At 34.4% G+C, this 14,805-nt stretch overlaps 2 protein-coding genes across 3 annotated transcripts; one reads left to right on the plus strand and one right to left on the minus strand.

Moving 5' to 3' along the window:
* The first annotated feature begins 305 nt into the window (after positions 1–305).
* LOC132030902 (nuclear transcription factor Y subunit A-7-like) lies at positions 306–6,206 on the plus strand. The gene is made up of 6 exons (XM_059420694.1): positions 306–458; positions 3,024–3,253; positions 3,562–3,647; positions 3,725–3,796; positions 4,378–4,539; positions 5,629–6,206. The coding sequence occupies exons 2-6, from the start codon at positions 3,124–3,126 to the stop codon at positions 5,899–5,901; spliced, it is 723 nt and encodes a 240-aa protein (XP_059276677.1). The 5' UTR covers positions 306–458; positions 3,024–3,123; the 3' UTR covers positions 5,902–6,206.
* A 765-nt stretch (positions 6,207–6,971) lies between these two features.
* On the minus strand, positions 6,972–14,388 carry LOC132030903 (long chain acyl-CoA synthetase 8-like). 2 transcript variants are annotated; one of them, XM_059420695.1, is made up of 12 exons: positions 14,257–14,388; positions 12,569–13,138; positions 12,384–12,464; positions 12,028–12,297; positions 10,794–10,925; positions 10,529–10,702; positions 10,212–10,441; positions 9,980–10,097; positions 8,422–8,553; positions 8,205–8,339; positions 7,601–7,807; positions 6,972–7,323 (listed from the first exon to the last, which is right to left on the minus strand). In XM_059420695.1, the coding sequence occupies exons 2-12, from the start codon at positions 13,076–13,078 to the stop codon at positions 7,159–7,161; spliced, it is 2,154 nt and encodes a 717-aa protein (XP_059276678.1). In that variant the 5' UTR covers positions 13,079–13,138; positions 14,257–14,388; the 3' UTR covers positions 6,972–7,158. The 2 variants fall into 2 exon arrangements, with proteins under 2 accessions (XP_059276678.1, XP_059276679.1); XM_059420696.1 differs by lacking the exon at positions 14,257–14,388 and adding an exon at positions 14,093–14,238.
* Positions 14,389–14,805: the final 417 nt, after the last annotated feature.

Raw genomic sequence — 14,805 nt, forward strand, 5'->3', positions numbered from 1 at the left:
ATATAATTTAATTTATATTATGCAAACATCTCACAAAGTGAAAACTTGAACAGCTTAAAAAAAGTTAAATTCTAGAACTTTAAAAGTTGTATAAAAATAAGATAGTTTTAAACATTTTGAAATATCCCCAGATAAGTGTTGTTTAAATTAATGCAGAGAGAAGAGAGAGAACAAAAGTACAAACATTTGATGTCCCAAAGTGGAAAAAGTAATAATAAATTAAAATGGAAAAAATTAATTGTTTTAGTTTGGTGTACACATCATACAGCCAGAAAGAAAGATGCACAGAGATTCTTATGCCATTTCTTACAAGGCAAAAAAACATAATAATAATAATAATAATTTTAGAGTTATAAAGAAGAGAGAAAGAGAGTTTCAAGAAAGGAAACATGCTTGACTTTATCCCAACAAGTAACACTTGTGTTTAATTCTTATCTTAACTTTAGTGGAATCCACAGGTCTTTCTCTCCATTCACTACTTTTTTTTTTTCCTTTGTTTTTTCTATTTTTTTATGTCTTATGTTGTTTCATGTTTCAGTATTAGATTTATTTATGTGTTTGCCCAATAGTTTTCTTCTTCTTAGTACTTGTTTTGTTGTTTCATTTTGCTATTGATTTCTAAACTTCTTATAGAAAATATATCTATGCATGTGGACTTTAAAGTCAAAGGTATGTCTTTTTAAGCTTGTTATGCATATTGTAGGGAAATAATGAGTAAAGTTGCTATTTTTATTGGTTTTCTGTATATTTTGTGTGTATGTGCTGTGATGGGAAACTGTTTTTTTTTTTTCCTAATATAAAGATCTGAATATTTGGTTTGACTTTTTCTTGATCTTTTGTTCTTTCATGTTTCAGTATTGGATTTATATATGTGTAGGACAAGTAGTTTACTCTTTTAATAGTTTCATTTTGCTAGTGATTTCTAAATTTCCCTTTTGGGGTTTTGTGTATATATTGGTTTTGTTAGATAATAGTGAAAATTTTGAATGCATGTGGACTTTAAAGTCAAAGGTATGTCTTTTTTAAGATTGTTATGCATATTGAGAAGGGAAATAATGAGTAAAGTTGCTATTTTTATTGGTTTTCTGTATATTTTGTGTGTATGTGCTGTGATATGAAACTGGTTTTTTCTTCTAATATAAAGATCTGAATATTTGGTTTGACTTTTTCTTGATCTTTTGTTCTATCATGTTTCAGTATTGGATTTGTTTATGTGTATGCCAAGTAGTTTTCTTCTTCTTTTTTGTTTAGTTGTTTCATTTTGGTAGTGATTTCTAAATTTCCCTTTTTGGATATTGTGTATATACTGGTTTGGTTAGATAATAGTGAAATTTTTTGAATGCATGTGGACTTTAAAGTCAAAGGTATGTCTTTTTTAAGATTTTTATGCATATTGAGAAGGGAAATAATGAGTAAAGTTGCCATGTTTATTGGTCTTTCTTCTAATATAAGGATCTGAATATTTGGTTGACTTTTGTTCTTTCATGTTTCAGTATTGGATTTATATATGTGTGCGCCCAATAGTTTTCTTCTTCTTTTTTGTTTTGTTGTTTCATTTTGCTATTGATTTCTAAACTTTTTATAGAAAATATATCTATGCATGTGGACTTTAAAGTCAAAGGTATGTCTTTTTAAGATTGTTATGCATATTGATAAGGGAAATAATGGGTAAAGTTGCTATGGTGTTCTGTATATTTTCTGTTTATGGGGTAATAGGAAAATGGTTTTTTCCTTTTAATATTTGCAGAGTGGTGTTGTTGATGCAATAAAGATCTGAATTTTTGGTTGACTTTTACTTGATCTTTTGTTCTTTCATGTTTCAGTATTGGATTTATTTATGTGTATGCCCAGTAGTTTTCGTCTTGTTACAGTTTCATCTTGCTATTGATATCTAAATTTCCCTTTTTGGGTAATGTGTATATGCTTGTTTGCTACTTTGATTTAGATAAGGAATGTTCTACATAGTGAAAATTTTGAATGCATGTGGACTTTAAAGTCAAAGGTATGTCTTTTTAAGATTGTTATGCATAATATAAGGGAAATAATGAGTAAAGTTGCAATCTCTATTGGTTTTCTGTATATTTCTGTTTATGGGTTGTGATAGGAAGCTGGGTTTTTTCTTCTAATATACATGGAAGTTCTGTTGATAATAGCAACATTTGCAAAGTGGTGTTATTGATGCAATAAAGATCTGAATATTTGGTTAACTTTTTCCTGATCTTTTGTTCTTTCATGTTTCATTATTGGATTTGTTTATGTGTATGCCAAGTTATTTACTTCTTCTTATAGTTTCATTTTGCTTTTGATTTCTACATTTTCCTTTTTGGGTATTGTGTATATACTGGTTTGGTTAGATAATTGTGAAAATCTTGGATGCATGTGGACTTTAAAGTCAAAAGTATGTCCTTTTAAGATAGAAAGCATATTGATGAGGGGAATAATGAGTAAAGTTGCTATCTTTATTGGTTCTCTGTATATTTTCTGTTTGTGGGTAGTAAAAGAAAACCGCGTTTTTTCTTCTAATATCCGTGGAAGTTCTGTTGATTATAGTAACATTTCCAAAGTGGCGTTTAAAGATCTGAATATTTGGTTGACTTTTTCTTATTCTTGTGTTCTTGGTTCTGATCTAATGTTTTCTTTCCCTTTTGTTTTTATTGACCATTGAGAAGAGTTTTCTGATACTATATGTGACCTGGGTTTTCTCTTAATTTTTCACATTTTAAATGGTATTTTTGTTGATTTCAGTTTAGGTGGTCATTTTTCTATCAGATCAAATCCTTTTTGATATGGTTTTAGCATCTATATCGATGAGTAGACTATATTGAGTAGGTCAATGTCTTTTGTTAATATATGATGAATTGCTAGTTACTGCATGTAAATCATCAATACTAAGAAAATTAAATGTTCTCGCAGAAATGCTTAGCATTGCATAAGCCTGTTTGTCCTTGTGTCTTTTATCGCCCTTTACAACTTTACCAAAGAAATGCTTAGATCAAACTTATAGTATCTGTTTTATGTATCAATTTGCTGTTTAGCTAATTATGGCGGAGTTCCAATCAACAAGAAACTTTACATAAAAAAATTTCATCAGAAGTGGAATTTCCATCTCCTTGCTGTCAGGAGATGAAGTCTTTGGATCCAGACTTACAAGGCAAGACATTGCAGTTGACATATTCAACTTTTAACTCCCCAGACAAAATGACTGCCTCAGGGAAAACAAATTCTCAAGATCAATGTGCTTCCTCAGAATATGGTACCGATGCTTTAAAGATTGTCAAACTTTTTTTGCAAGTCTTTTATGTATATAATCTAATATTCACTAGTTCAGTTTAATCAATTGACCAACAACTGTACTACTCAAATTACGATAATCATTTTCTTAGTCTCACCAAGCTGTTCCTCCAATATATAATATAAAAAACTCTTCTGTCTATTTGGCAATGTTCTTTTCTTTTTCTGATGCATAAGTAGCTTGACAGAATGACTCTCAACAGGATTAGCTTTTTACTTAACAAAGTTCTTTTGCTTATAATGATGGCTATCTTACATCTTGGTTTTCAGTTCATGATGAAAGATATGGAAGAGATATGCAAGTTCAAATAAAGCCTGCTCTCTTTTCTTCGCAAAATGAAGTGGCCCATTCAACTGTACGTTGTTTCTTTTCTAGAGACTTTTTTCCTTTGCTTTTGGCAAAATCTAATTTATCAATTTTTTTACGCTGCAGGGTTTCTCTCCTTTTGGTTATGCTGATCCCTATATCGGTGGCTTATATACTGCTTATGGACCTCAGCCTTTTGTGAGTACTCTGCTTCCGTTTTTTGTTTATTGTATTGCTTGCTTTGAAGTTTCCTCTCTTTATCTCCAAATGGTGACATGTTTGCTTTATTTCTAGTATATATATATATATGACTTGATTGCGAAAGTTGTTTCTTCATCTTAGGGGCTACCACTTACTTAAAACTTTCTTTTAGGTTTAAATATTCTCCTAATATTGGAGGCAGATAATTACTGATAACGTTACTGATAACGTCTTCATCAAGTTTTATTCATCAAGGATCTTAAGTTTTTGTTAATCTCAAAATTTTACGGATTTGGTATGTGGACTATGTAACTTCTGTGATACGCGGACGCACGATATTTCATTTTCATGAGTCACACTTTAAACACTGAATAGAATTCGGTCTGTTTATTTAAGGAAAAGGACCAAAATTGCCCCGGTACTTTTCGCCGAGGGACACTTTTGTCCTCCGTTGGGCTATTTTTTAAGGGCAATTTGTCCCTTTTCAGTTCTCTCATACTACTCGTTTTTCTTTCTATTTCTTTTTCTTTTCCTTTCTCTTTCTTCTTTGAAATTTTTCTTTTATTTGGACAATGCAGCCTCAAATGATTGGCATAGCACCTGCTCGGGTCCCACTTCCCGTAGATCTTGCAGAGGATGGACCAATTTATGTAAATGCAAAACAGTACCATGGGATCATGAGGCGTAGACAGATACGTGCAAAACTTGAAGCTCAGAACAAACTTGTCAAAAATAGAAAGGTATTTGGGTACTTTCTGTTCTTCCCCAGTTTTAGTAGTTCATTAAACTCACATTTCTTTCTGATTTCATTCAATGAACTGCACTATGACTAACACAAATTGAAGAAAAAGATGATAGATAGATTTGAAGTAGCAAGATGATGGAAACTCTGAACTGTCTTATCCTTTGTTTCTAACATGTGCTTAACAATATTTTCTTAGTAACAACTTAAGAAAGGATTTTTCCTCAAGAAAAAAGCAAACTATATGTATATCTGCATAAAAAAATCCAATAACTGTTATACGGGAAAGCGAAAAGCATATTGCAATTAAATCCTATGAAGCTCTGAGGTGCAGTTTTTTCTCGTGCATATTTAGGAATAATAAATACGTGATCAGGCATTATACAATATCATTTAGTGTTCTAATATTAATGTAGAAGTCATGATTTCCCAAGTCTCTATTTACAATGGTTCTTCGTTTATGGTGCACAATTTTTTTGTCATTGTTGTCTTGACAAATGAAACTTTATCATGCTCCTGCTTTATTCTTAGAGTATACTCCCTCCGTCCCATTTTAACTGTCACTTTAGCTTAAAAATATTGTCCTAAAATAAGTGTCACTTTAGAATTCAAGATCAAAATTGGCAATTGTTTTCAACTATACCCTTAACATTAAAATAGTCCTTTTTAATATTGCTCGATTCTCAAAAAATCTAGTAAATAGTGATAACTTAGTAAAATATACCTTATATTTATTATTTTTCTTAATGGGCGTGAAAAGAGCTAAAGCGACAGTTAAAATGGGACGGAGGGAGTAGTATCTAATTTTGTATTCAAGTAGGGAAAGGTTCATCATTTTGATCATTTATGGTGAGATGAAACATGAAAATAAGTTGGTTATTAGGATCTAACGAAAGGAAAAAAAGTACTATCGACTCTGCATTTTCATTGGGGGAGAGAATATTATGAGCTACTCAAGCTGGTGTATAACTTATACTTCTTGACTTTTACTATACCCCAATAATAGGCTTTAGACTTCTCAACTTTTACTTTATTCTTCAAGATGAAATTTGGACTTATTCTTCTTCTGGATTTTTATTGCGTGCAGCCATATCTTCACGAGTCAAGGCATCTTCATGCAGTGAATAGAGTTAGAGGTTCCGGAGGACGCTTTCTTAGCTCAAAGAAAGTGCATCAATCTGATCCAAATAGTTACCCCGCTAACTCAACCTCTTCTCGAGACTCAGTTGAACATGATGGTTCAACTTCTGCTTTCAGCTTCCAACAGCAGCCTGATCACAGGGCCTTTAGTGTATCCTCTCATATGGATATTACCATGCAAGGCAATGGAACTCAGCAACGTGCTCCGATTGTCCGGTGATTATAAGTTCTTAACTGGCAAAGACAGTCACCGGCAGGCAATTCATCCTTGGCTTAACTTACCCTTTCCTATTAAGTCTCTGGTTTTTGCAAGCATCGCCTGGTTTGTGTTATAACAGTGAATTTGGTTGTTAATCCTAGATTTGTCGAACCTTAGATTGAAGAAAAAAAGTATTTTTGTTCTGAATTAGTTCTCTGTTTTGCTGCACGTTTTGTACCTAGCGTGGAATTGTGTATGCAGTGGAAGTTGTTAATGATAAACCGAAAAGAAAAGAAACGAAATGGTGTTGCTGGTTGTGTACTTGATGTGCAATGTGTTCAGTGAACTTTCTTGAATTGAATCTATCTTTTGTGTTTTGGAACTACTTAGCACGTAAAAAATGACACCCGACAGTCAGTTTTGGCAATGCTATTTAAGCTATATTTACTTTTTTTTTTCCGAAATATTTAACTTGTAGTTGGTGTTTCACAAATGTCAGACATAACTTCTTGGATTCTTCTTCTGTCATTGCCTTTCATTAATTCAAAGATCAATGTTCTTTTTCACATGCTTTTCTACATTTTCACCATTTTTCCTCTGGAGGGTGAAGATGTCCAAGCATGTCCGAAAAAACATAACAAAGCCACTTCTATATAATAGCAAATCTTGATGGTCCAGCTAGGCAGCTATTCTCCTTACATCAATAAAACCAATAGGCACTTGAATCAATCTCTCACAGAAATTTTTGACATTTTTCTCTACTGGTTGGATATACCATTCACGCATCGTAATCCACAAGAAATCGCATACAGGAAACCATAGTAACTCACTCTTGAGTTTGGAATATTATCAATGTCTTCGATATTTCATACTAGAGGAATATGGATATTTGAAAGACAGGAGATGTCCAGAGTATAGTCATATATGCCTGAAGTTCAGGTATATACGCCCAATGTTCAGCCATATATGAGTGGAGTTTAGTCGGAGAGTTTTCAATTAGCGAGGCTACCTTTGCGAGTTGATAAAGAAAATACACTACCACTATGTACATAACATCACTCAGAAGAACAAGCATATGGAGAACATCAATGTAATGAAGTAGTAACTGACCTTAGCATAAATGATTGAAGTCTAATACAACAGGGAAATAAGACGTGTGATTTCACTTCACGAGGAAAACTGATGTTTTTCTAACACATTACCACTCTTCAACTGCCAATGAACTACATATTTCTCCTGCTACATAGAGGCTAAATCAGTCAATATTAAGATAATAATTCATTGATACAACTTCAGAAGCTCATCCTTAAATTTCGCTTTCAAGGGTTCGCGCTTCAATTTGAGAGCTGCAGTAACTAATCCGGACTCAGGCGTCCATGGCTCGGGTATCAACTTGATCTTTGCAGGAATCTCAAACTTGTCCAATTTTGCAGCTTTGCCTACCTGCATTTGAGTCACATTAACTACACAGTCAGCACTCTATAGTTGAAAACTTTCCAACACGCAAATTAATGCCGTGAAAATTAGAGATGGTCTTTTGCTTCAACGGAGTAAATCTGTATCGGCAAAGATATGCTCCATTACTCGAATCACTTTTTTTTGATAGTACCGAGTTATCCTATGTGGAGCTAACACCGAGCTGTCACAGGCCTATATACTTGCCAGGTTAATTTTCAATACGGATCATCATGATGATAATTCGGATGAAAAGGCGACAAACCTTTGAAAGGGATTGCTGGACTTCATTCACTGCTTCGACTTTGTTGCACAGATCAGAGAAAGCTCTATGCTCGATGCCATTTTCTTGTGCCCATTTCTCAAGCACCTTTTGTGAAGGAACAACCAGTGCTACACAATAATTATGGAAGGGGTCTGCATAGACCATTATGTTATCGACATAATTGCTTGATATAAGTGCAGCCTCAACCTGCAATGAGCATCGATTTGTCATACAATTCCTATAAATCAAGACCTAAAGAGGGGAAAGACATTTTGGGTGAAAGAAAGCAAGGCAAAAAACAAAGAAAACTCAGATTAAGGCCAAAATAACAATCCCAGTAAATATTATTATAAAGTTTTTTGATGTCCCCAATTCTGCCTATACTACGAAGTTGCAAAGAATAAGTATCGAGCACAAAAATATGCACCCACATCCAAAATTAAACCTGAAGCCATAGTCAAATGCACTAAAATTTAAGCAGATTATGTTCATTGTAGCCCCAAGCAAACCATTAAATATAAATTTCAAGCAAATGCCATGATGAAGGAAAAAAGAAAATGGTGAATACCGATCTATACAAAAATATATAAACAGAATTAAATACCTTTCCAAGTGAGATATACTCCCCATGCTGAAGTTTAACAATATCTTTCTTTCTGTCAATGATTTCAAGGCATCCATCAGGATGAAACCTTCCAATGTCACCAGTGTAGAACCAGCGCATGCCCCTCTCATCAACCTGCATTAGAGGTATTAACATCATCAACAGGCTTGCGGTACAAACAAATTCAGTCCATTTACAAGAAGAGGCTCAGAACTACCTTGTACACCTCATTAGTTTTGTCGCCATTGTTGAAGTAACCAGCAGTAACACTGTTCCCACCAACAATTATTTCTCCCCGAGGCATCGGTTTATCACCAATTGTGTAACCTCCTTCTTCCCAAGAAATAAGCTGTATTGTTAAACACAACACATTTTATGAAAAAATCACCATGCACCGTCATAAAAAACAGAAAATTCCTAAACTTATCAAGTTAGTAAAGTTTGAAAGAAAAGGAATAAATAGGGAATAACAGTATCCAACACTTATTCTTTAGCTTCTGGATAAATTAGCTGTCTATTTTGTCCATTTCCCTCCGACTGGACTACGAGAAAGTCTCCAGAAGAGAAAATTACTCTTGCTACATTTAAACTTGAATACTTCTTGGAAACCAAACTTCAACAGATCATCCTAATAAAAATTACAAATGTCTCATACCTCATAGACATTGGAAGGACAAAACTTCAAATAGGTCATAGGAACTTTTTCCCCTCTTATCACTCCTTAAATATCTACAAACTAAGTGGTGCCTAAAGCAAGTTATTTAGCAATGACGTTTATAGGCAACCGAATGGTCATATATGCACCTGCACAGATAGACATTTAAGTACATACTTCTATATCAAACAGAGGTTTTATGTACAGCTGTCTCAAAGACTACAGCAGCTGGAAAACATCACTAAAAGAAGGCTGATAACAATGATCTGAGGTGAAATAGGACCATTCAATTTATCAAAAATAAACGCGGTCCACTCAATGTGAAAACTCTGAAGGAAAAGAGTTAGCAATGTCTTTAGGAGTAGTGGTTGGATGTAAAAGGATGTTCAGTTGTTCATTCTAGATTGGAAGATGGGAAGACTATGACGTGAGATGTAGGAACGGAATCATTGTGAATACATGAGGAATGTTAGAGTAACTATATTTTCCGTGTGGCAAAGGCAGCACTGGGAGCATCATTAGTTGTATTCTCCCAAATTCTCCTCTTGCTTTACCTCTTAATTGTTCAATTTGTTCTAATGAGACAATTAATTAACGGAAGAACTACTTGTTGGACACTTGCTTTTCAGTAACTTCCAACACAGCTCATTAGCTAGCAGCTTTCTCTTTGCACCATAATCTTTATAATCAACAGAGAGGACAAACCTCAGGGAACATTAATGATGTTATCCTTAGCTTTTAGGATGAAAAGGGTGAAAAGACTCTCATGTTTTTGTTGAGTAAATGACACTTGCTAACGCAGTTTATACAACACGTCGATTTCCACAGGAAGCTATATCCTCTGATGTATCAGAAATTAATTGACCTGTTGGGATTACTCTTCTAATTACTTGAACACTAATTTCCTAGGAGACAGATCATTTTGTCCACTGCATGATTCCACAAAACGTACTATTCAAGAAAACTTAGCTCAATGTTTGGAACATAGATCTTTTTAATAAATGATTGAGTGTAGCGATGGCCCCAAAAGAATTCCATAGACATTTTCTGAATGGGATACACCCAGATTATCCACATTTGAAATATTATCAAGCTTTATTCAAAGAAGTATCCACCATACCTTTATATAGCAACAAGGAAGAGGTGGACCAACACGACCAACAGAAGGATCATCTGCCTCGGAAAAGGCAGCTCCTGCAAATGTCTCTGTCAAGCCATATCCCTGACCAATAGGCGCTCTGTAGAAAATGATCATGAAAATTCTAGAATAAAACAGTCCATCCAGAGAGCAGTATTGAAAAGTAAAGTGTATGCAGAAGAATTTCTTGATGTCAAGACAGAAGAAAAGTTACCCCATACAAATGTTGATAAATCTTTGTGTATCTCCTGACAGAGGAGCACCACCGCAAAGCATGAAACGGATATCTCCTCCGAGTACTGATCGTATCTTTTTAAAAATAATCACCTCCCATAATTGTTTCTCTAGACCCCATGCTCCAAACCAGCTACCTTCCATAGCGGCCAATCGACGGTTAAAGGCAATATTGAAGAGTTTCTTTGCAGATCCTCCCTTCTCCTCCACCTAGAATAGAAAAACATAATCACGAGATTAGTACCTCATATGAGGCCTTATACTCCAACTAAAATGCCCCGAAGGTCCAACTTAAACCTTCTTTATAACACCATCCCTAACACGATCCAGAATGGCTGGAACTGCTGCCATTAAAGTAGGTTTTAAAGCTGAGGCATCTCCGTGGGTCCCTTTCATGATTTTATTAGATGTATCTGTCAATGTCAGAGCCGAGCCATAACCAATTGAAGCACCAGCAGTCAACATAACAGTCTGCAGGACCAGAATCACTCAGAACTACAACAAGCTTCATTGCTAGATAAAGACTCAATGAAACAAACGATGTAAAAACTCTGAAGATTACCTCAGCCGCTAACTCAAAAACATGAGCTAAAGGTAAGTATGCCAAATAGACATCACTGCTTCCAAGTTTTGGAATAACAGTCATAACTGCAGCCGCAGTTGCTACAATGTTGCCATGAGTTATCATGACACCCTAAAACATAAAAAAGAAAGAGCTTAAGTGAGATTAATTCAAGCTAATTTTTTTAACCAACAAAGAGGATAACATAAAAGAAAAGTAAGTTTGTTTAAACTGAAAGCCAAAGAGAACAAGTAACACACTTTTCTTTTCACAAAGGAAAAAACATCGCATTGGATGAGACAAATATCTAAAGTATAAGACTCATGAGATTACATCATGACAAAAGTTAATACTCCCTCCATCCCAATTTATGCGATGGTGTTTGACTGGGCATGGAGTTTAAGAAAAAAACAAAAACTTTTGGAATTTGTGGTCTAAAGCCATAGATATTTGTGTGACTATAAATCATCTCATTAAGGGTAAAATAGAAATTTTAAAGTTAAATTGTTACTAAATATAGAAAGATTTCATTCTTTATGGGACTGACCAAAAGGAAAGACTGTCATATAAATTAGGACAAAGGGAGTACTCATTTTCTTTTTGTTCACCAGATTGAAGCTTCTTTGGTGTAATAGATGAATTGGAAAAGAAATGTTGTCCAGGGACAAGAGCTGAGCTTTTCCTAAGGTAAAATGCCAAGTGTGTGCAATGACTACTTTGTCTTCGAAAAGGCAGAATGCAGGTATAGAATCCACTATTACAAAATCGAATAAGATTTATGTCCTAAAAAAAGGTAGAAAAGAAAGGAGCTCTCTTTTTTCCAGCCTTCTTTTGGTAGGAACATAGTGCATTATCGCTTTTAGGGTGGAGTCAAGTCAAATCTAGTAAAGGAATTTTGTCAATATGCCTTAAGAATCATTGGTCAGAGATGGATACGATAGAAGGTTTTTCTAGAATAGGCAATAATGAGAAAACTTTTTGTCTCCTGCAAAGGTGATCAGAAACATAGCCGTCTATATATCTATATGGAATCTCAATTTTACTCATTCATCACCAAGCTTTTACCCCGGGAGTCAAGATTGATGAGTCATATTTGTTATAATAATTCAGGCCTGTAACCATTAAATGATACACAAGATCTGGCCACGTGGAAAGCTCTGATACTCTATCCTATTGAGGAATCAAAGTTAAATATCATATCAGAAGGAAAAATTAAAAGCAAGTTTCATTATACCTTAGGCATGCCTGTGCTGCCACTTGTATACATGATCACTGCAATATCTCTCTTTATAGGCAGAATTGGTTGAATAGGATTACTTTTACCCATTTTTTCAACTTCCGAGAAAGATGTCACCCTCCAGCTGTCAGTATTTGTAGTGCTTGAATCTATTGCAGTCTCATCATCTTCAAAATATATGACATTGGAGATGGTTTTCAGATTAGAACCAATTGCAGCCAATTTTTCAAGTTGCTTGGCGTCACAAATCAATGTGGATGCTTGAGTCTGTCAATGATCACAATGGAATTCAATCCATCACATTTGCTGGCACTTTATGTAATCCAAGAGAAAAAAATATTTAAATGCCCCACCTCATTCAACGAGTGTATAAGGGCATCATCTCCCAAAGAAGCATAAATAGTAACAACAGCTATATTCTGGCGGAAGCATCCCTGAGAACAATAATTTCAACTATAAAATTTGTTGTACTACTCTAGTAATCACATAACAAACAAACATGAACTATTTTAATATAAAATGGGATTAACTCGAATACCTGAAAGGCAATGATCCACTCTGCACGAGTTTCAGAGAATATAGCAGCACGAGTCTCCACATCGTGACCCAAATTAACAAGTCCAGAGGCAAAGTTGCAAGCCCGATCAAATGTTTGCGCATAACTCTCCCAGTTATACTCGCTCAAGTGAAGTTTCTCAAACTTTCTTCCATCCTTTGCTGTTATGAAGTCCCTACTAACTAATTTTCTAGTTCCAAGACAGCGCTTACTCGAATGTTTTCTACAAGACTTCTCAAATAGAGCTGCCATAGTTGTAGCCCCTTCCCAAGGAACTTCAATTAATTTGGCTGACTTAGCATTTCGCATTGCAAGACCTGCCTCACCACCAACGTTAACTGGAACTCCTCTCTGTTTTGCCTTTTTCTTCCCCATAAGAACCAAGGAGAGGAATAAAGGTATTATAATCGCAATTACAACAGCACCGACAACCCCAAATGACCCCTTGTCTTTGAAGAAAGAGACATAACTACTTCCTTCAGAAGCTTCCATTTTATATGATGCACGGTTCTATGCTCACACAATACTCTTCAAAATAGAACAAAGAGATACCTAAGACATAATATATAAATCAGTACCATAAATCATTCTCTGGATGCTACCGATAAGTGCAACTACTATGGCATACTCTGCCCAAAAATACATCAAGTGAATGGCCAATGAGCTAAACTACAAAATTAACTAAGATTTGTGCCTTATAAGTAAAATTTCATAAGGTAAGCATCATGAATACTTTCAAATGCGAAAATGAGTAAACTAAGTGTTCAAACCTCACTGTCATACACAGTATCTTCAGCCTCACTAGTTTAAGCCCTTTTCGTCTATAGGCTATATTTTTCAGTTTTCACAGATATAAAAACCACTAAGGAGAGGATGAGAGCAGGGGCAAAGCTAGAGGGGCAGAAGGGGATTCATCCACACTCCTTTCGTCGAAAAATCACACTGTATCTATAAGGTTATATTTTTATTTTATTTTATGTTTATCTAATAGATGAACTCCCATGGTGAAAATACTACCTCAGGGATGGGACGCGGGAAAAACACAATCACCATCAACCTTTAACATGAATGTTTCTGTCATTAGCAGTCACACAAAATCAAAGCTTCCACTATGACCTGAGTACTCCCAAACCTCTGCTTGAAATTCTAACTATTTGAAAATCACGGAAGAATACGCGTTCCTATATAATTAAACATAACTGAAAGTATAGGAAGAAGAACTCCCCCAAAAGCTTAAAACCAACCTGTTAATATCAAAATGAAACATTGAAATATCATCAATACACTATAACACATACTCCTACAAAAACACTACTTGATTTTTTTCCTGTTGTCCAAGCCTTGATGAACAGAGTTATCAACTACCTGTGTTAGTAACAAATACCTATGAAATTAGTCAAAGTGCACACAAACTGGCCCGAACACCACACTATGGTTATCTCAAAAAAAAAAAAAAAAAAAAAAAGAACTACATCATCACTTCTAAAAAACAGCTCAAACACTTACAGTTAAAATGAAAACGAATCACCAAATTGCAAAGAAAGTACACTAAGTTCACATCCACATATAAGTTCACACAACTATTGGTTTAAAGTTTTGGATCAATCTTGAAAATAAATTAAAGAATGATCATGTTAATAGTGAAACTGTAAAATTCAAGAAAAGGGTACCTTAAGAAGACTTTATGGATGTATAAAAGTTGATCAAAAAGGCTTTTTCTTTTCCCCGTTTGGTTCTGCTGGTTTTGGAAAGTTGTCATGCAATGATATAAATGAGGAAAGTTGATGAAAACTTTTCAGTTTCCAGAAGAATATATATAGGGTAAAAAAATAGCTCATAACTTTGTATATTTGTGTTTCAATGCCAATACTTTAGAGTATTGCAAATTCACTCCCAGAAATTTTTAACAGTCTTTCCCTTTATTGTGTTCTTTTTATTAGTATTAGGACCAAAAGTAGTAATCCCTCTGTCTCAATTTATGTGATACAGTTCGGATTTCGAGAGTCAAATAAGAAAATCTTTAGCCGCAATTTATTTGTGTGCCCTTTAATATTTTAAGTTGTTAATTATTATGACTTATACTACTTTTTACGTAATTTCTAGAAATGTAAATTATTTTTCAAAAAACTTAAAGATTGTATGTCCGAATCATGGTCAAAATAAAAAAGTTTGACTCTCGAAATCCGAACTGTATCACATAAATTGGGACAGAGGGAGTA

Source organism: Lycium ferocissimum, chromosome 9, assembly GCF_029784015.1.
Source record: "Lycium ferocissimum isolate CSIRO_LF1 chromosome 9, AGI_CSIRO_Lferr_CH_V1, whole genome shotgun sequence".
NCBI lineage: Eukaryota > Viridiplantae > Streptophyta > Magnoliopsida > Solanales > Solanaceae > Lycium > Lycium ferocissimum.